The 23161-nt window shown below is 37.9% G+C and overlaps 1 protein-coding gene across 4 annotated transcripts in view; it reads left to right on the top strand.

Annotated features, from left to right (window-relative positions):
- The window catches only part of ANKRD11 (ankyrin repeat domain containing 11), a 276644-nt gene that overhangs the window by 181046 nt on the left and 72437 nt on the right, over positions 1-23161 (top strand). For all 4 annotated transcript variants that reach the window (XM_069085540.1, XM_069085538.1, XM_069085537.1 and 1 more), the window contains one exon: positions 17964-18102. In XM_069085540.1, coding sequence (XP_068941641.1) covers positions 18076-18102 — 27 coding nt within the window. In that variant the 5' untranslated portion in view covers positions 17964-18075. The remainder of the gene's footprint in view (positions 1-17963; positions 18103-23161) is intronic.

The raw sequence follows: 23161 nt of genomic DNA on the forward strand, positions 1-23161 counted from the left end.
ACCTTTATTACAGAATTTTTATGCATGCATGCCTGCTTTAGTTCTCCCACTGCAATGTAAGTTATTTGGGGTCAAGGAACTGGTTTTATTTATCTTCATATCCTCTGTAGTGCCTGGGACCATGCCTTTATAGCAAGCAGAAGCTTGATAAAATCTCCGCGTGAGATGAATGGCTTCCAAATCTCACAAAGCCATACTTTGTCTGCTTGCCTCTTGAAGAATGACATTATAAATGTGTGTCAATTCTTTGTGCATATTGGATATGAAACTTTTATCAGTATGATGTGATATATATATTTTTCTCACTCTATCAGTCACTGAACATTTATTAAGTGCTTACTAATGTGCCAGTCTGCCCTAAATGCAGGGAATACAGATAGAAGCAAAAAGAAAGTCCTTTCCTTCTAGGTGCCTACACTGTAATAGGGGAAGAGGACACATAAAAGGAGGGCATGGTAGCAGGGGAAAGGGCCCCAGAGGCAAAGGGGAGTTCTAAGGGGGGAGTTTCTGGGCTGAATCCTCTAGGGATTATTGGAGCTTAATGTTGATTTATTGATAGTTTGGTAATTTTCCCAGCAGGAATCCTACCAAGGGAGCCCTATTAATTCATGTTCTTGAATTTATCAAACATTAGATTTCCTGTTTTCTTTGGACTCTTGTTTCTTGTCTATCTAAATAAATTTTCAGAGGATATTAACAATTTTCAGGACTAGAATTGCAGACCACAAATGACTACATGAAATTGTGCTCCAGATCACTAATTGTAAGAGATGTGAATAAAAAAAAAACAGCTCTTACACCATGCACATTAGCAAAGATGGCAGAAAACGATAATTTTGGAGGAATAATAGGAAGCCAGGGCCATTGATACTCTGGTCATAGAGCAGAAAAGTTGTTAAATAATTCTGGATTTTGGTTTGAAATTATGAAAGTCAACAAATTTGAATGGGTAAAACAGTAGATAAAAGGGAGCTGGAAAGCCAGGAAGATGGTAATGAATACTTCAGAATTCAGAAATAGGAGCCAATTGAGGAAAGAAGGAAGGCTATCCTGAGCCCTTCCTCAAAATAGGGGTTCTAGGGAGAACTCTACAGTGTGAGATAGGGGTCTGGGGCAAAGAGATGTTCTAGGGTGAAGAGGCCACAGACACCTAGGGAAGTTTCACAATGAGAAGGTAGCTGAGGCATTGGTGGAGAAGCCTGGAGATTCAGAATCAGAACCAGGAGGGAAAAGTTACCGAACTGTCTAGCCCTTTGACCCAGTAATCCATCTTTTGGGCATACACCCAAAGTAAGATAAAGTCTGTTATGTATGAAAATATTCACAACAGCAACTCCTTTTTGTTAGTAAAGTATTGAAAATAATGTGGTTGCTCATCAAGGGGGAAATGGCTAAAAACCTTGGATATATAAATATGATGGAGTGTTCTTATGCAGCAAGAATTAAAATGAGGAATTCAGGTTGAAATGTGGAAAGATTTTTGAATTGATGCAAAACAAAATAAGTAGAAGAGAATGTGATATATATAGACTACAACTATGTAGATGTGATCACCAAAAGTAAGTGAAACTCAGAGTAATGGGAAAATCTGTGAACGTTCCAGGAAATGGACACTACAACAGACCCCTTCCCTTACTACTAGGACAGAATGTTATCTACATTACTATACATGGTCTCTATTTCAAAATGATTTTCTTCAACTGTTTTTCTTTGTCACAAGAAGGAAACATTTAATCTGGAAGGGAGTATTAAGAAATAAATATCATCTAAATGCAAAGGGCCCCAATAAAATTTTTTAAAGGAAAGTGAAGTCACAGTTTTTGAACTTGTGAAATTCATAGTCCAGAAAAGATCAGATATACTAGTAAGAAAATATGGTGTTAAATTATTTAAAGATGTATGCACAGGAATTATTTATATATATATATATATGTGTGTGTGTGTGTGTATATATATATACACACACACACACACACACACACACACATTATTAGCATAGATGGTTGGTACTTTTCTGAATTCAGAAATTTTAAGGCTGTCTTGAGTGGAGTAGGAGGATAGGAAAAGAAAACTTTATTCAAATATCTGTATAGTCTTCATCCTGTAAGAAGCAACAAGGTGCTTATCTTGATAAAACTTATTAATGAAGATATGGACCTTTCACTTATCCTGGTAGGCTTTTAAGAACTAATGCTTTCCATACAGGGAGGAAGATATTTCAATAAGAAATGGAATATTTATAGCCTGCATTTATAGTACTTGAAGGTTTACAAATTGCTTTACATACATTATCTAATTTGAATCTCAGATCTCTACTTTACAGATTCAGAAACTTATTCACAAAGAAGTTAAATGATATGCCTAACTCCTGTGTGTCTGAGCTTTTTTTTTTTTTAGAAGAATGATTTGATAACTATTTTGATATGATTTATTTCTTTTGTAAATTCTATGGACTTTGTGCCTTTAAAACCATTAACCTGAAAAAGGCTTACATAGGCTTCACAAGACTTTCAGAACGGGTCAGACACAAAACAGTTTTAAGAACCCCCAAATCTGGATTTTGAAACCTGATCTTCCTGATTCCATACTAGTCTTTTTATCAAGTATTTCATACTGCTTCTCATGGAAATTGTTCCAGAGTCTGAAGATTTGGCTCAGTTGCAGATTCAGAAGTTAGTAAGTAGCTTTCAGGGAGGGCAATGTTCAAAATAGACTAACTATATTAGAGTGTATTTTAAGTCAGATTTAGCAAGATATATTTAATATTATTCTAATGTTAATAGAATTATTTCCTGAAAGATCTTCCTGTGATGCCTTACTGTGGCATGGAAATGACCCTGGAGTTCTTCAAGGCTGTTCCACCTGAACAAGACATTTGCATTATCTACCAAACTGAATGGGTTCCAGCATGACCTTAGTGATATACACCATTGCCATTTTCCCAAGGACTGGCATAACTACATTTTTATTATGAGGAATTTATTGCCTTTGAGGCATGAGATGTTTTTCAGTCATAGCCACTCTGAAAAATCAACTGTTACATTGGGGTAGGGGAGATATATGGTGTGCCTACCCATACCAAACCAATTACAAATTCTTGAAGAATCAAATAAAATGCTACAAAATATTATTTTCAGTGGCTTACAATATATTAATATTCCTCTCATTTCTAACTTGGCTGCACTATTTTGAGACTTTTCTGACATTTGTGTCTTGCCTCTACATTGCTTACCTCCTCTCTTCTTCCCCCGCTTTTCATCTTCCTTTTCTGTTTTGTCTTTTCCCCATTAGATTGTAAACTCTTTAAGAATAGGGATTTTCTTTTTTGATTTGTTTCTCATCTTTGTGTCCCCAGCGCTTAGCATAGGGTAGATGCTTGACAACTGTTCATTGATTATTGAATATATTGTAATCACTAATAATGAGGTTTAGAGCTCAGCTATCTCTTCACTCTTTTAGCCCTTTAAGTTTTAAAATGAATTAGCAGATGAGAAACATCTTGAAAATGATATTTCTCATTTTCAGTTATCAAGCTTTCATTTTCTTTTTCCACGTGAAAAACTAAAACTGTGTGTCATATCAGTGTAGTCCAGCGGAAAAAATTCCCACATTTAGCCATACCCAAAAATATATTTCTCATAGTTCTTCATCTCTCTGTCATGGAGTGGACATCATCCTTCATTACCAGTATTCTGAAATCCTGGTTGATCATTGTGTGGATCAAACTTGTTGTTTTTCATAATTGTTCATTTTTCATAATGTTGAATTCACATATTCTTCTAGTTCTTAGTTTACTCTGTATCATTTATTGCAGATATTCCTAGGTTTCTCTGAATTAATTTCTTATTATAGTATTTATTACATCCACATGTGATGCTTTAACTATTCCCCAGTCAATGAAAATTATCCCTTAGCTTCCACAGATCTTTCCCACTATAAGAATAATTGATATAATTATTTTTGTAAATATTGGATCTTTCCCTTTTGATTTTAGTTATAGAACTTGTATTGAAATTTTTGGATTAGAGGTTCAGTTACTTAGTTCAGGAACCGGAAAAATTCCAAATTGCTTTCCATTTCATCCCATTTTCTCCAGCAGATTGTCGTGTGTCCCCCCTGCCCCCATCCCCACTGTCTCATTTCTCTTGAATTTTTTCCCCCATCATGAAAAAAACCCTCACTGGATCCACCCATCCCTTCTACTGTCCCATGGCTCTCCTCCTCCTTATGAGTATACTCCTCGAGAAGGCATCTACAATCGATGCTTTGATGTCCTTTTCTCACTTTTTTCATTTGGGATTTTGACCGAAGCTACTCTCTTCAAAGGTCCCACTGATCTCAGAGTTGCTAAATATAATGATCTTTTTTCAATCCTCAATCTTCTTGATTTCTTTGCAGCCTGACACTGTGAATCATGCAGTTTTTCTTCATTCTCTGTAGGCCTTTGTGTCACTGATCTTTGATGGCCCTCTTGCTCACTTGTCTGACTGCTCCTTCTCTGTCTCCTTTGTTGAATATTCATCCAACTCATTCCCACTAACCTGCAGATTCTGTCCTAGGCCTTCATTTCTTCGCCCTCTATACTATTTCATTTGGTGATCTCATCAGGATCTCATTGATTCATCTATTTTCCCTATACTAATGATTCTCAGATCTATTTATTTAGCTCTAATCTCTTTCCCAACCACCATGTCTACATCTCCAATTCACTTATTAGTCATCTAAAACTGGAAATCTCATAGACTTCTTAAACTCAACATGTCCAAAACTAAGTTTATTATATTTTCCCCTAAACCGCCTCCTGCTCCTGTACATACCACCCTCTAGTGGCTCCTATCACCTTTAGGATCAATATAAAATCCTTTGTTTTACACTCAGAACCCTTTGCAAACTGTCCCCCTCCTCTGCTCTTCCCTCTCCCTACCCATATACTTTGTAGTCCAGTGACACGGGCCCCCTTGCTATTCCTTGCAGAAGATACCCCATCTCTTGATTGTGTGCATTTCTTCCTACCTGTCTCCCATGCCAGGAGTCCATCTCAATCTCTATCTCTCTTTCTCCCCTCTCTCCCTTTCCCCACCCTCCCCCATTTCATTCAAATGATACCTAAAATATCTTGCCTTCTAGGAGAAACATTTCCTCATCCTTTTTAATGTTACTAGTACCTTCCCTCTGTTGATCATCACCAATTTATCCTGCATTCCTCTTATCTTAGATAGTACTTTGTTGCCTCCCCTATTAGATAGACTGTGACCTCCCTTGACAGTGGGAACTGTTTTTTACTTTTTCTGTGCCTGGCACTGAATAGACATTTATTTGATTACGCTTGTAAATAAAGCCTAGAGTAAGATTAAGAAGGTTAAGAACCAAAGTACTTTCTAGTTTATTCTGCTGGTATTAGGTGGTCTTTGAAGTTGATAACTGACAGGAACAGACCTGTGCTTTAGGAGTATCAATTTGAGAGTCCTCTGGAAGGGTCACAGGGGCTTGGGTCAGGACTTGGGGAAGGAGGTCTCATCAGTAGGCTATTTAATTAACAATACAGGGCAGAAGTTATATGGGCCTAAACTAGGGTGGTTGCCATGTGAATGAATGGGGAGTGTGGGGGCTGGGAGTAAGAGATGCCTTAGAAGTGGAATTGAGGAGACTTTGCACCTTGTTGGATTTGGGAAGTGTGGGTAAGTGAAGAGTTAAGAATGACCCTGAGATTGTGAATCTAGATGTCTAGAAGAATGGTGGTACTCTTAATGGAATTAGGGAAGCTTGGAAAGAGTGGGTTTAAGAGGGGGGCTCCCTTTGAGGAGTTGTGTGATTTGGCCAGATGAGACACTGGTCAGCTGTTGAGCCCCCCTGGCTTTGAAAACCCAGATGTTGGTGCTTCCCTCTCTGGTAACTGACTAGGGTTACTTCCATCTGCAATGTTACATTCACATTTGGAGGAATATTGTAAACTACAAGTTTCTCAGAAGAGAGCATCTAGGGATAATAAGACTCTAGTAGAATTACCTAAGAATCTCTACAAGTGACTTGGAACCAGGGAAGCATATCTATTAGGAGGAGCCTCCTTCAAAGTTGCCCTGACAGTGAAACCTATTCCAGAATATCTAAGGGAAGAGGTTTCCAGGGACCAGAAAACCACCTGGGACATCTGGGATTCAAGATAAAATGTGCTGATTGAATGGATATTGGAAGTGGGTACCTATTGCAAGGAGATGTGAGGTTATTTTATGGTACATATGTTTGCTCAATTTTCTTGGTAGCATGTAAATCTCCTCTCTAAAATTATTCCAGATTAGCCCTCTATAAACAGTTCGATCTGTAGCCTGACTTAATTTACCTGTGGACTCTATTTAACAGGGATTGTTTCCTTAGGGGGTATAAAACATTATGAATCTGCTTGTACTCTTTATGCCTCTTATTCCACCATTTGAGGCACCTTAAAGGTAGATTGTCATTCTGTCAAAAAAATCTCTAAAAGGTAAAGCATTTAAACAAATGATTCTGGGGATCGAGAACCCCAGGATCGAAGAGGGGAATATTACATTAAAAATTGGCATTAGTGAGTCCATTTTGCTTTTAGTCATCATTTTGTAAAGTCACTTAAAATCACTTGATTTAGGAGGTTTCACAAGACTCCCCCCTCCTCACTGTAACTTGCCTTAAAGAATATCACAAGAAGTTTGGGTTTAAGAGGAAAAATAACAAATTTTTTAAGACAGTTTAGAGGTTTTCCGAACATCCAGTTGTAATTATCCATTAATCAATTGTCATTTTGGGACTGGAGTGCAGAAGAGAATTAAATATATAAATGTCAGAGTCATCTGAATATTGATAATACTAATAATAGCTAACATCTGCATGGAACTTTAAAGTTTAAAAAAGTGTTTTACTTATGTTAACATATTTGATCCTCACGACAGCCCTGTCAAAGAGGTTCTATGATTGACCCCATTTAACAGATGAAAAAACTGACCAAGAACCTTATTGGAACTTGGATCTCTCTGACTCCAAGTCTGGTGCTCTATCCATTAGGACACTTACTGACCTTCAGCTCTCAGTCTGATTTAAAACCTTGATATCTGATAAGAATACTGAAAAGGAGAGTATTGAGGAGTCAGATGCCCAGGACAGAATACATCCACAGGAAAGGAGACCAAGAAAAAGAATTGACAGAGAACTGGAACAGTACCATAAAGAAATAGGCAGTGTCATGATAATTCCAAGAGAATTGAGTATATTCTGTCCATCTTTCAAGAAGCATTTTTTAATTAGACATTGTAGAATTTATTAATCAGGCTCTGTCATGCTTTTAGAGCCACCATCCCCACTCTCCTCTTACCTTCTCTGTTATTGTCAAGGTCAACACCATCCTTCTGGTCCCTCTGGCTCACAACCTAGGTGTCATCCTGGATGCCTTACTATCCCACAGGTTCCCCTGTTCTCATTCCCCCCCATTTCCCCCATCCAAGTTGTTGCCAAGGCCTGTCAGTTTCACCTTTGTACCACCTCTCATGTATACTCCCTTCTCTTCTCTGTCCCTATACTGTCTCTACCCTGATACAGACTTTCATCATCTCATGCCTGGACTGTTAGAATAGCTTGCTGGTGTTCTTCCTACCTCAAGTCTCTCCCCATTCCATTCAGTCCTAAAGGGGATTTTTCTAAAACACAGGTTTGATCTTGTCAGTAAACTCCAGTGCTTCCTTATTGTCTCTTGTTACAAATACAAAATCCTCTGCTTGGCATTAAAGCCCTTCATAACCTAGCCTTCGAGGTTTCCAGTCTTCTTACACCTTATTCCCCAGCCATTTTGTCTCTGCTTCAGCGTTTTCTCTGGCTATTCACCATGCTGAGAGCTCTCCCTCCTCCACTTCATATACAGACCTTGCTCACTTTCTTTCAGCCCTAATTGAAATCCCTTTTACTGGAAGCCTTCTTCCCCTCCTCTTAATTCTAGTGCCTTCCTTCTGTTAATTACTTTCTATAGATTCTATGTATATTTAGTTGTTTGTTTGCACAGTGTCTATCCTGGTTAGATTTTCGACTCCTTGAGGACAATGACTCTCTTTTGCCTCTTTCTTTGTCCCCAGTACTTAACACAGTACCTGGTACATAGAAAGTACTTAATCAGTGTTTGAGCTATTGATTGCTACCCAGCAAAACCTAAGTAGTTCCTGCCTTTAGGGAGCATGTGATCTTTTCAATAGGTAATATGGTCTGGGTATACTAGGTATCACTAGGTATACACAAGACATATACTGAGTAACTCAGGGGTTCCTAACTTGCTAAGTTATCATAGACCAGTCTGTCGAATTCCATGTACCTCATCTCTGAATGTTTTTAAATGCATAATTAAGTTCACAGTGGAAACAAATTATATTAACGTATAGTTATCGATATATTTTTTAAAAAACTTAAGTTAATTGACTCTGGAACAGATGAATATAGTCCAAGAGAGGAAGAGACAAAAGTAGCTGCTAGAGTTCTGAATTTTCATCTCCATAGGAAGGTTGGATTAGAGCAGAGTCTTAAATGAAGTATTCTGGGAAACCAAGAGTATGTATGGTACAAGGGATTAGAGTATTCATTCTAAGAGTGGAGAACCGGTGCTGAGGTCCAGAGATAAGAGATGGAGTGTATAGTAAGATAATATAGAGTCCATGGAGGAGAGTATAGTGTTAAGAAATCTAGAAAACTAGGACCTGGCCAGGTTGAGAAGCACTTGTGTGCTAAACAGCAGTGTTTCTGTTCCTAGAGGTAGAATGGAATCACTGACACTCATGGAACAGGTGGGATGACATGATTAGACCAGAGCTTTGCAGGACTTGTCTTAGCAGCAGAGGGAAGCAGAGAGATGAGCTACAAGGCTATTCCAATAATTCAGGCAAGGGTTCATATTAGAGAACCTGAGGTTTGTAGCTTTATGAATGGAGAAAAGATAAAAGGAATATTGTGTAGGGAAGGATAAAAACAGAAGGCAGGTTGGTGGGGTAGTGGATAGAGTGCCAGGCCTGAAGTCAGGAAGACCTGAGTTCAAATATGGCCTCAGACATTCACTACCTGTGTGACCCCAGGCTAGTCACTTCACCTCTGCTTGCCTTAATTCACTGGAGGAAGGAAATGACAAACCTCTCCAGTATCTTTGCCAAGAAAACCCCATTGCTACCATTGTCATGTTATAGTCCCCAAGGTCACAATGAGTTAGACACGACTGAACAAGAAGAACAAAAAGTAAAAAAAAAAATAACATTTTAAAAATGGTTAGGGGCATGTAGATTCAGTATGAGTAAGGAGGCATGGATGACACTGACATTGCAAGCTTGGGTTACACAGAGGATGGTTGGTGGTCCCCTTTAAAAATAACGAAGGAGTTTGATATGCCATGGGCCATCTATTCAGGATGTCATAGGCAAGTGTTGGTACTGTACTGTTGCCAACCAGAGAGAACTGAGCTAGATAAATAGATCTGAGAATCATCTATGTATATATGACTTTTAAACCCCATGGAGGAGTGAGCTGGACAGCAGTGCCAAATGATACAGGGAAGTCAGAAAGACTAAGAACTTGGAGAGGAGATAACAAAACATACTTTGCCATCTCTTGCCAGAAAGATGGGGAAACTATTAAAACAAAATATTTTATTCAGTATCATACAATGTTAATATCTCTATTAGATTTTCTCTCTAGATGTTTTTGCCTAATTTATTGCAAGGGGAAGGTTAAAATTTAGCAACAAAAAAAAGTTTGCAATGTAAGAACAAGAGACATCAATAAAAAATTTTTAATGAATGAATACTGAAGAAAGACTTAGTATATTTGCTAAATTTGGTGGACATCACTTTTTAATCCCAGTTATACAGTAGTTCACAGGTAGTATGTAGAATTCACTTTACTATTTCTAAGTTTTATGACTATAAAACCATACTCTTTTCCATTTGATTTTATAATCACTTCCATGGCAACTTATACCACTTACAACAGTGCTGGGTTCCAAGCTAGTGAGATTCAAGTACCAACTAATAATAACAACTCTACATAAGAATTTCCTTTATTTATTCATTCTTTAATCCTGAAAGTTACTCCTTTTTTGCCTCATTAATACCTTGGCTAGGAATTAATTAGAAGAAAGGGGAAGAGTAGAAGTTAATCATATTTGTTCTGTGTCTTGGTCAGTTCCACATACTGTACATATATTAATGAAAGGAAAGAAATAGTAGTAAGTCAGCCTTTCAGAAACTCAATTTACCCTGTGATTTCACTCATTAAGATATTCCCATCAATGATATAAATTTCAATCTATCCATGCCTGCTTATTTTGTGTACTCTTTACATGTCCTTTTATAAATTCATCACAGAGGATCTGTTCAGGAGCTTAGTGATCTTCCCCACTTTCACTTATTATCTTTCTCCTAATTATGTGACCAGTTCATCTTTTTCTCAAAAGTGTTTTTTTCCTTTTTCTTTATTCCTATTCTTTGATATCTTATATTGCAACTTGCCTACATGTCTTCATTTCTTTCTGTGTGCTTCTACCATTCTGTTTTCCAAAGACTAGTACATTTTGTGTTCTTCAGTTATATATCTATATTTTTAAATATTGACATATTATGATGAACCTCTGATTCTGGGAGATTCTTGGATTGTTAAAGGAACTTCGTAATATACTACAGGCAATCCAGCCGACTGTCCTACTTTTTAGTTCTGGGACCAACTCATTTCCATTCTCCTTTTTTAAATATATACATAAAAAATAGTTGCTACATAATTGGGAGCGGTGATAATAGTGTGCATGCATGTATGTATTCCTTTGTATTTGTGTAGTATATTTCTACTTATTGATAAGCTCTTGGGCAGGATTTCTTACCATTTTTCAAAAATGTGCAGTGGACCTCTTTTCCAGTTTGGTAAAATCTGTTGAGCTTTTTGTAGAATGTTTTCAAATATATAAATAAAATGCTTAAGATGACAAAGGCAACCAGTTATCTATATTTTTTAAAGTTCATGAATCCCAAGAGCCCCTGCTTTAGATAGTGCGGCATGAGTTTCAAAGATGTGCAACTAGGATTTTTTCAAAGTTTCTATTATTTGAGTATTTTTCAAAATTAAGACCCTTAACTGAGGTTTCCAAAAGTTCCACATTGAATAGTAGCATATATGTTTTTATCTGTCTCTCTTTTGACTTATCAGTCTTTGCTTGATCCTTTTGCCCTTGCCATGATCTACCATTATAAAGGAAGTCAACATTTGCCTGCAGTGATTTCATTTGCTATTATGAGCTACTTTCATGTAAGTGTATTTAGAAAATTTATTCATGTATTGCCCTGTTCTTTATGGAATGTTTTAGGAAAGTTTGTTTATGGTATAGAATTCTTCTTGGCCATGAAGGAATATTGATAAGATAACCTTTGTAATCGATTTTTTTATCTTTATGTTTATTAAAATAGCTAATATTTATATAGCGATTCCTATGTGCCAGGCACAGTGCCCTTTAAAATGATTACCTCATTTGGTCCTCTACACAACCCTGGGAGGCAGGTGCTGTTATTATCCCCATTTTATAATGAGGATACTGAGGTAAACAAGTTCAGTGGAATACCCAGGTCACCAAGTCATGAGGTTTCTGAGTCCGGATTTGTATTCAGGTCTTCCTGATTCCATGCCCACCGTTCCATCCACTGCCCTCCCTGGTTGTTACTATCAAAGTTACCTCTTTTCTGGTTTAAATGTGGCAGCTCTCGAGCTGTTGTTTCTTGGCTAGTGAATCCTCTAGTTAGTCTCAACAAGCAATTTTGCCAAAATAAAATGTAGCTTTTTTGATTATTTTTTTAAAAAAACCTTTTTTTCTGAGGGTTTTGTTTTCTCTCTGAAGATATTGTTTCTTTTTTTTTTTTTTATCAGAGTGAGGAAGCCTAGTAGGTATTTTGTGATACATTAAATCATTCTTGCTTCTCAGGCTCTTTTCTAACATTTAAAAACAAATTTGAACATATCAGAGACATTAAATATGACTGCAATGGTAATATTTTGATGAATAGATCCAAATGAATGTTGTCCACTCACAGGCAGCTTGCATAACCATAACTAACAATTCCATTGCCAAGAGCAAGTACCTTAAAAAATGTTGGTCGGTGAAGCATAGAGACACAGAGGTCTTCCTCTGCCCTCCAGAGAGAGAGCACAGCAACAGGACCAGCCAGGTTAGATGAGTTAGAGATTGGGTGACTTCAAGTGTTGCAAGATCTTAGGATTCCTTGTTTTGGGAAAATAAGCACTAGTCTTCACTGTCCTTGATTCCTGCTTGACTCTCCTTGTTAATCCTGGTCTCACACATTTTATCGGCATAGTACAGTTGTGACAGGTTGGAGAATCTTGTGACAATGCAGCTTTAAGTGATGACCAACAGCCCCATGGCAGATTGTTTCTCTCAACCTTACGCCCCTGAGGGGAGGGAAAGGGAAATAGTCTTGGCCTTGAATACAGAGGTTATCCAGCCTTTGGGGTTGGGAACCAGAGTACTCTTTGAGGATCTGGGTACCTTCAGAAGTTTGAGTCCCATTTGCCCCAGCCTAGGCTCTGAACCTTGAGCAGCTGGATATTTACCCCAGTAATGTTGTCTATTGGAGAGTTTTCTTCTATACCTATGTATAGCCCATTCTTTTTACATCCTAGATAGTGCAAAATCTCCTCAAATCTTTACTCTTTTACTCTAATTCTGATGATTTGAAATAGCCAAAAATAATTTAGAGCCATAGTGATGAACATGATGGGGTCAGCTAGGTGTGTAGAGGGTAGAGTACTGGGCCTAGAGTCAGGAAGTGTCTTCATGAGTTCAAATGTGACTCCAGACACTTCCTAGCTGTGTGATCCTGGGCAAGTCACTTCACCGTTTGCTTTAGTTTCCTCCTATGTAAAATGAACTGTAGAAGGAAATAGCAAACCACTTCAGTATCTGTGTGCCAAGACTGTCTATCCCAAATGGGGTCATGAAGAGTCAGATACAATTGAAAAACAATTGAAAAACAGTAAGAGGCCTCTTCCCTCTTCTAAATATGATCTCTCTAAGGCTCTCCTTAATGAGAGGGAGAAAAAAAAGACATTTTCAATAAAAAAAATACCAATCCCTTCCTTTGTCAAATGAGGACAATGACTTGAGAGAAATACCCATTTTATGGTGAAGATGAGATTGGAAAGCAGTTTGCAAATTGTATAGTGTAATAGTAATGGAATTTAGAGATTCCCCTGTATTGCTTGGTTTTTGGTTTGATTGTGTTAAAACCCAGAGCTTGTTAATCCCACTTGTGGGATGGACTTGTTGACTTGAAAAGAGAGTGCTAAACTGGGAGGAGCTGGTGATGGAGGTTTGGAGAGACACAGGAGAGAGGCAGAAGAATTTTTTGGAAGCAGCACCTTTGGATGCAGAGAGAGACTGAGAGGATTGCTGAGGGCCACTTTGAATTGCCCAGGACTTTTGAGAGCTGCCACCCAGAGCTGCCGAGGACTGAGGAGACATGGCTGTTTTGTTGGTACTTTGTCTGTCTGTTTTGATGTTGTTTTGCCAGATTTGTCCACTGGTGAAAGACAGTGCTGTTGTTGCAGAAGTCCTGGAACCTTTCTGTTGGTTCAGAGCTCCTGAGACTGTCCTGCAGACAGAGAGTGAATACTGTCCACTGGTGAAGGACAGTGCTGTTGTTGCAGGGGTCTGGAGACTGTCCTGCAGACATAGTGAATACTGTCCACTGGTGAAGGACAGTGCTGTTGTTGTAGGGGTCTGGGAACCTTTCTGTTGGTTCCGAAGCCCTGAAGAAGGATTTCTTGTTGTATGTTTACAGAAATCCTGGAAGAGGGTTTTTCTAATGTTTTCAGGGGTCCTAGGACTGTTCTGCAGACAGAGAATGAATTGATGAGCAGGACACAAATATGATTTATATATGTGACAAAACAGATGTGCTCTATAATACACAGTAGTAGAAACTTAATGTTCTAATTGTAAGATATAATTCTGTTTCCTCTCCCCCTCCCCCTTCCCTACCTACTCTGTGGCTGACCTTTCTCAGTTACATTGTCCTAGGAGTCATGGAAGCTTGAGGAAGGTCACAAGGCAGATATGACTGAAAAGTGATTGAAGAACAAGATTAACATGATATGTATCTCATCTGGAAATTACAGATTTTTTTTAAAAAATTGAGCAGTACTGACCTATGTAGCTATTTCATTAGCTCTAGAAGCAAAAGAAGCTATTCCAAAAGGCTTTTGAGGATTAATAACCCTCAGAATAATATTCTTTTTGGATACTTAAATTCTGTTTTATTTGCTTATAAAAACAATGCAATATAGTAGTATTCATTTAGTCAACTAGTCACTCAGCTGGCATTTCTAAGTGCCACCCATGTTCCAGGCTCTTTGTGCTGAATTCCGGAGATAAAAATGAAGGCCATTTAAAAAAAAAAAAAAGCAAACCAGTTTCTTCTCTACAGCAGCTTACAAAATGATGGAAGAGACAGTATGTAAACAAGATATCTACAAGAAAATTGGGGTATTCTCTGAAGGAAGGCATTAAGGTTAAGGAGGATTGGGAAAGTCTGAGATTGGAAGGATGCAGGGAGGTGGAGATGAAGAAGGAGAAAGGTCCAGGAGATAGCCTTTGAAAAGGCCCATCATGAGATTGGAGTATCTTGTTGGAGGATTAGCAAGGAATCACAAGTGAAGAAGGTGTAAAAAGACTAGAAAGGCAGGAAGAGGACAGATAATGAATGGATTTAAAATCTAAACAGAATTCTATAGTTGATCCTAGGGTAGGAGTCACTGGAGTTGATTAGATTGAATTAAAAGCAGTTGGAGGACAAGAATTGATTAGTCTGTGTCTGGAACCACTAGATCATTACAAGTCTCTGCCACCTCATTCATGGTCCTTCTGGCTGTGGCTGTCTTTTAGATCGGTTTTCACCTCCAGGGGTTTCCTTATCTTCCCGTGTGGTTCCTCATTTGATTATACTATAAGCTCCTTGTTTATATCGCTAGCATTTACCACAGTTGATGGCATGACATAAAGCAGTGAAAACTCCTGTCCTGTCCTGTCCTGTCCTCCCCTTCCCTCCCGCCCCTTCCCCCTCTCTTCTCCCTTCCCTCAGAAAAGAAGGCGAAGGGACAGATATTGGAAAGTGTGAAGGGGACAAGCACTGGGATTTGGGGCCTGATGGAGAAGCCCCAAGAGGCATAGCTGGCTGGGAACCACAAAACATAATATGAGAATTTCTGTAGTTCAGAATTTTCTCCAGAAGTACAGATAGTTTAAAGATGTCTTTTCAGAAAAGGCTGTTTTCTGCCAGACTCATTGTAGCTGATCTGGGCTTGGCAAATTCTCAAAAGGAAAACAGTTGTCCCTCCAAATATGTATTAGGATGGCTGCTCTGAAAGTCCTTTCCCAACTTCTTTTTTTTTCTAAGATGTTTTTCAAGGGGTCCATGCCAGCTAACTGCTTTTTATAATAATAACAAGCCATTACTTGACTTTTTCATTCTCTCACATGTGAATAGTACAGTTGACAAAACCTTCATGATCTGTGAATTAAAGATTTAGCTGCAGACATAATGACAATATCTCATCTGCAGAATTGTACTTTTACTTGACAAATGGTTGAATCTGCAGACATAGATGGAGTTATTGTTGCTTAAATTTCTCTGGTATCATTGAGTATCTTTTATTTGAATATTTATATTTGAATATTTAAAAGTGGTACTAAAATATTAAAAGTGTTGAATGTCTTTTTTTGATTCTCAGAGATTGTCCTAGAACCAACTAGGTTGACATTTGTAGTGATCACTCTAAAGGCATTTGCAATTTCCACTTGGGAAATTGTAAAACAATGCAATTCTTCTCATTAAATTTTTTTGTTTTGGGAAATAGCTACTTTTTATGAAAAATGTTATTTAAAAGGTATTGTTATTTTAAATTAATATCGCATAAATTTATCACTTTTCATTTCTAATATGATAAATATCAAGAGGTATAACCTTCAGAAACAAAACCTCTTTGGAGTCCTCAATTTTCAAGCATATGTTGGGACCCTGAGACAACAAATTTTGAGACTCTCTACATGTTCAGCTCAGAGGTGGTATTTTACAGTGGAAGTCAAGTATGTATAACCTTTCTGCACAGGACTACATCCTTGATAGCTGAGTTCTACTATTTAGAGGCCTGTCACATGTAAGAAGGTTTATACTTTTTCTGTTGGTCTTCAGGGACCAGAACTAGGAATTCCAAAGGGGAAATTTTAGGTACTGTGTTCTAAATTTCCTAAAAGCATTGCTCAGTCGTGGGATGGGCTTCCTTGGGAGCTAGTGCACTCCCTGTCTTTGGGCTTTCAAGCAGAAGCTGTTGACTATTCAGAACAAAAACTATATAGCATTGGTCTTCAGTGTTTTCGTTTGGTTTAGGGCAAAGTTCCATAGACCCAAAGGGGGTCATTACAGAGACTTCAGTTAACTCAGATGGGAACAAACCAATTACATCTTTGTTTTCACTAACCTTTGCTTTCCTTTTGATCCTATATGTTTGATCCATTTAAAAACCTAATTCTCAGAAGGTGCTCATAGGCCTCATTAGAATTCCAGAGACACAAGAAAGCTTAAAAGAACCCCTAGTTTTAAGAGGACTGCCTTCTCTCGTCATGCCACTTGCAGTGTACTTTTCTAGTAGAACTATCTTTGTAACCCATCTGCAGGTATGCTTTTCCTCAGGGATAGCCATTGCCATCTCTCTCTCTCTCTCTTCTAGTACTCTCCTTATTGGTCCATCCTGCTTTTTTGGTTTTCTGTTTTTCTGATTCTGTATCTACTACACCTTTTTCTAGATTCCAAACTGTTCTGTTTCTTTTTCCTCCACATGTCAAAGTTTGAAAAGTTCTATAGAACTGAAGAAATAGTCCATGATTTCTCAAAGGAGATACTACCATATACCATAATATTTTTATGTAATCTTTTACATCATGTAGCTGTTCATTTCATTAATGTAATATGTATTCTTTGCCGTATACATATATATATATATATAATTTTTTTTGATTGGTTTACTTATTTATTCCTTACTTTTGTTTTTTCCATATTGTCTTTTCACTTGGATGCAAGCCCTATAAGGACCACCACCATATCTAACCAAAATGTACATGTAATGCTACAGATCAGATTTTTTCTTTTTTCCTTAATTTTCTAGATTTGGAAACTAAGGCCCCACAGAGGTTAGGTAGGTGACTTACCCAAGGTTACACTGTCAGTCAACTAACATTTAGCACCTGTTATGTCCTGTACATTGTGCTAAGCACTAGGGATACAAAGCCACTCTCTCCTCAGCACTCCGTGCCCTCACCCCCCTCCCATGAAGCTAGTGCCTGTTCTGAAGGAGCTTAGTGACATGGCTAATCAATGGGAAAAGGGGGGTTTGAAGCTGCCCTCCTGACTCCCTAATACTACACTACCACCCTCTGTAAGGAAGCCTAAGACATAGTGTATACTTAGAAGGAAAACATGTGCATTGTTAAGTTATGTAGCTATCTCTTTAAGATATAATTATATGTGCTAAGAAAGACTTTAGAGGCAGCTAGGTGGTCCAGTAGATAGAGTGCTTATCCTGGAATCAGAAAAACCTGAATTCAAATCTAGTCTCAAACACTTCCTAGCTGTGTGACCCTGGGTTGAGTCACTTAATCTTGTCTGCCTCCAATTCCTCAACTGTAAAATGGGGATAATAAAAGCACTTAACCTCCCAGGGTTATTGTGAAGATCAGATGAGATAATTGTACAGAGTTTTACACTGTGCCATGCACATAGTAGGCTCCTGATAAATGCTTATTCCTTCCTCCTTTGTGTGCTGACTGAGTTGACTTAGCTATCCATAAGCAACAACGGAAGACTGTCTTGCTGCATTTTTGCCCTTTAAAGTATATCTGAAGTTTTTGCTTTTCTGTCTAGGATAAAGATAAAGTTTCTCTAACCAAGACTCCAAAATTGGACCGGAGTGATGGAGGGAAAGAAGTAAAAGAAAGAGCCACCAAACGGAAATTGCCCTTCACTGTGGGAACAAATGGAGATCAGAAAGACTCGGACACAGGTAAAGAATCAGCCCGATTTTGATGGATGCTTATCAGTACAAAAGGCAGTCCTCAAAGCCTCTGCACGTGGTTCTTTATTAGCTACACATGTCTCTTGAATGATTTAAATCTGACTAAGGCTGCCTTTCTCTATATTTAATAAAAGCCAGAAGCCAAATTAATTACAAAAACTGTTGTTTTAATGTTAAGATGAATTGGAAAATAGTAAGTTCATAGTGAGTCATTTCTTCCTTTGGCTGTCCAGTGTCTTATTGTCTTCAATCCAGTCAAGCTAATTTCCTTGTATCCCCGTCCATTCCTTTCTCCTATTCCCTCCTCTGACTTCTTCCAGGTCATCCTTTGCCCCTGGAGCAACCTTCCATCTCATATCTGCCAAACTACCCCCTCTCTACATTCAAAGTCTCCTTAAATCCCAATTCCTCCAGGAAGTGTCCTCATATTAAACAAGGGATGGGGAAAGATTACCCACCCAACCCAAGTTCTACCTTCAGTCACCCACCCTGGGACTTCATCTTGCAAGGATGAAATGGTGATAAAGTGAGGGTAGCTACCTACTCAGAGCTTATGGTACTATCCCCAGTGCCCTCCCCGTAGTACCCATTCAAAATACTCAATATTAAAGTGAGTCAAGCATAGTAAATATTTGAGTTAAATCTTGAGGGGGTGGGAAAGGTATGATGTAATTTTCTCCAAAGGATGAAAGAATACAAAAAAAAATTCATAAGAGCTGCCCTTAAAGCTTATTTTCTTATTACTTTTGGAACTTTCTAGGACTAGAGACAGATAATATTAATCTTTGGACTCTTATAAATATCCTCAAATGCTAGAAGTGTGGGTGGAAGTGCAGCCCACAAGGGTGGGAGCTGTTAAGTTTGCTGTTTCTCTGCACATTTAAATGGGCCTCAGGGATAACAACAGAAATTAGACCTCCCCCCACCTGTCTGTGCTCAGTGAGGAGACATTGAAGTGGGCCTGCATGGTGGTCCTGCTGAGAGATCCTCTTGTTCTGAGCATAGTCTTTGCAACTAGAGCATTGGGTCATTTGGAATGTTAATCAGACATTAATTTATAAGTATTCTTTGTCTTATAATCTTGTGTGCAACACTATATCAATCTAGATTTTCTTGAAGCCATTGGCAAAGTTGGGATCCTTAATCAGAAACTGCCTAAAGAAATACAGCTCAGGTTTTAAGTGATCATCTATTTGTATGTATTATATCATGTGAAAAGAGCCTTGTATTTATTGCTCTGAGTAAAGGTATATTGTTTTTATTCTTATGGATGTGTATTGATACACAGATCACAAAATCCTAAATGACTTAGTAGGTGATTTTATGTGTCATATGGCCAGAAAAACTTACCACTTGATCGTGAAGTCTATTAAACCAGCCTTTTTCTTCTCATCTCCACTTTCAAGCTTCCTTCAGAACTGTCAACTAAAATCCTCACCTACAAGAAGTTTTTCCTAATCCTCCTTAGTTCTGGTACCTTACTTCTATTGATTATTTCCAATTTATCTTACATATAGCTTGTTTGTGTTTTGTCTCTCCCATTAGTCTGTACTCTTTGACATCAGGGATGGTCTTCTGACCTTCCTTGCATTCCCAGCATTTAGCACAGTTCCTGGAACGTAGTAGGCACCTAATAAATGTCTATCGACTGACTCCATCCAGAGGAAAGTTGCTTTTTCTGTTCCCTTCAGCAAATCTAATTGCATATATCCATTTTCAACATTTACTATTGCTTGTTGAATTACTCATCTGAAAAGTGTTCTATAATTTTTTTACCTGTTTATTTTGTGCAATAAGAATATTTTTCTTCTTCATTTTGATGATGAGACATCTTTCTCTTCATTAGTAATATGTTTTTTGTGAGGATGCTTTCTGAATCTGTTAAGGTTCACTTTAGAGTTCTGAAACTATACATTAAGGCTGGTCTTAAGATTAAGTTATTTATTAATTGACAAGTTTCTCCTTGATAGGTTTATGCTCTTCTCCAAGTTATTTGAATTGCCTTCATCTACTGGTCCAATTTTGACTCCCTAGAGTCGAGCTTGAAGCCTTTAGTTTCTTTTTCTTTAAGTTTTTGTTGATATTTTCTGTTTTTAACTTTGCCATAATTATTCCAAGTATGCCTCCCTTTCGTCCTCCAAGAGAGCCATTCCTGTTGACAAACTTTTTTAGAGAGGAAAAAAAGTCAGCATTAAATTGATTGATTGATGCATTAAAGTACAAAAACCTTTGCAATGTCTAGTATCTCTGGGCTGCCCACCTTCATGGAAGGGGTCCTCTTACCTCTTTCCGTTTGAATCTCACTTGATCTTTGTACTTTTGTTACATTTACTTTGATTTTGGGATTTGTCATTCTTTCCATTTATATTGTTGTGGTTACTGTATACAGTCATTGTCCCTGTATACATTGTCCCTCAGTATTGAGGGGAAGGGTGTTAGGGACACAGGGATCCCTACAAATATGAAAAACTGCAAATAATTCTAGGCCCCACCCCAAACCTTTATTTTTAATAATTCTGATCATATTAATTTAGCACCCCAAATAAGTAAAACAACCCACTGCACCCATGAAAAAGATATAGTTTCTACATGAGAGAGATTAGTACTCAAAACACTATGCAGTTTTCCAGGTGTAGCTGCAGCAGCTGCTTCCTTCTACTAAAAGTGTAAGATCACTGTGGGAGAAAAACCACTTGATTGAGTCTGGATGGTAGATACCAAGAGGAGGTGTTCCCAAAGGAAATGTGGAGCCTGTAATTCTATAGCACATTGAGACTTTTAACAAAATTTAACTGTTTATAATAAATTTGTCTAAGTATACTTATGGCAGTAAATTATAAAATATATCAATATGCAGTATTTTATGTACTTGTGACATTTTTTTTTTTACTTTTCTTTACATACACATGTCATCTGTGATTTTTCTACAGCACACCAAAAATTTCCTAAAATTCCCATTTATTTATTGATGGCCAACTCTCAAATAGGCAAAACCACAAAGGTACAACCCATGAATGTCAAAGGGTGACTGCATATTGATTTCTTGTCTCTGCTGACTCCACTCTGCATCAGTTCATAAAGATCTTTCCAGGTTTTTTTGTATTAATAACGCAGGTCATCTCTTTAAACATAATAATAATTTCATTACATTTTTGTACCACAAATTGTTTAGCCATTCCCCAGTTGATGGGCATCTATTTTGTTTCCAGTTCTTAGCTTTCACAAAAGGTGCTGCTATAACTAAAGCGTACTATTTCTATCTTTTCTTGGTGTATGTGAACAAGTTTATACTGAGTATTATTATCTTTATTAAGTTATGATTTAGTCTATATATTTCTCCTTTTCAGTAGATAGTACTAGTTTTTATTACTTGCTTGAGTGATCCTTTTTTTTTTCAGTTACTGTAAGAATAGATGAATATTTCATAATTGTTGTCCATCAGTGCTCTTATGTTGGTTACTTCTTTACTTTGGCAGGGTTCTGTCTTGTGATTATACTAGGGCCTAGATAGACATGTATATAAAGGCTTCTGGCTATGTGGAATGTTACTATACAGACTCACATTGTGGTGGAACTTCCAGTGGCACTGTTACTCCTTCATTTTGCAGTTTGTTGTACTGTAGAGTGTTAAATCAATATTTTTAAAAGTAATGAAGAATAATCAATCACATTTCTCTCACTAAAGATGGTATTATTAATTTTAGTAAGAGCAAAAGTTTTGAAGCATTAATAAATTATTTCCAAATGATTTACTTTATATTTATCTTATCTATTTAATTTCTTTTTTATAATGTCCACACTTTATTAGTACATGTATATGATTTTTAAGTAAATATATGTTAGCAGAATATGCTTAATATTTTTATTGATAGGGGTATGAGTAAAAAATTTTCAGGCCATTCATAGATCATGCCAACCCTCCCACTATCTCACATACAGATAATAGAAAATTGACAAGATTATTTCTTAATATTATGAAAATAGTTTTGACCCTTTATACCCTTGAAAAGAGTCTGGGGGATTCCCAGCATCTCTGGACTACACTTTGAGGACCACTAGCATAGGGAAATGTTCCTGTTTGTTAATGTTTGTCAAGATGATACTAAAAAGAAAAATTCTGCCAAGTAGATTTAGGCCTATTTCAGTAACCATGCTGGAATGCTGATTTGGGGTATGCTTATAAAAATCTTCTCCCTAGGTTTTGTCTTATTTTCTGTCTCTATGTCTTCAGACAGTCTCAGTTTTCAGGTGCTTTTTTTCCCCTAGGAAGTGATACTGTCTAGTGCTCTTGTAGCTCTGCCCCATAATACTTGTGCATGCACTTGGTGGTAGTGAAAATCCAAGGTGTTTCTTCAGTCATAGAGAATTTTTCTGGAACATTTCTCTTGAGCCACCTTCTGTTCTTCCTACACTTCAGGTACCGAGATGCCTGTGTAGAGACTGTAAACCGTCTGTTTTAGGATTATCTTCATGTAGTAGCATATCTAGCTATTCATCTAGATGGCCCACATTTGGCTGCAGTGGAGAAGTGATATTATGACAAGCTTTCACAGAATATGGTCTGAGTTCACCTTTACCTGTGGGCACTAGATGGCTGGTAGAGACTACTACCACCCTGAGGACTGTCTTCACTGCATTCCCAGCCCCTTGGCATCTTCTGTCAGGTATCCCTCAGGTTTCAGTCCTGAGCTCTATTCTCCCTCTATCCTATTTCACTCAGGGATCTATTTAGCTGCCATGGATAGAAGTACCATCTGTATGCTATTGAAACTCAAATTGGATGTCCATTAGAAACTTAAAACTCTTAAATGTTCAGAATAGAATCCATTCCCTTCCCTGCCTACTTTATTCCTTACCATAGAAGGCAACCCTGTATTTCCATTCCTCCAGGCTCATAACCTATGACCCATCCTGAACTCCACTCCCCCCCCCCCCCCCCCCCCCCCCCCCCCCCCCTGTTGCCCACCCCCCCTCCTCACCCCTTCCTTACCTTTATACCTTTCTCACCCTTTCTCACTCCCCACCCCCCACCCCACTCCTTACTTCT

This window comes from Petaurus breviceps, unplaced genomic scaffold (assembly GCF_028583685.1).
Source record: "Petaurus breviceps papuanus isolate PSGF00001 unplaced genomic scaffold, PetGlider_PUasm1.0 176, whole genome shotgun sequence".
Classification (NCBI taxonomy): Eukaryota; Metazoa; Chordata; class Mammalia; order Diprotodontia; family Petauridae; genus Petaurus; species Petaurus breviceps.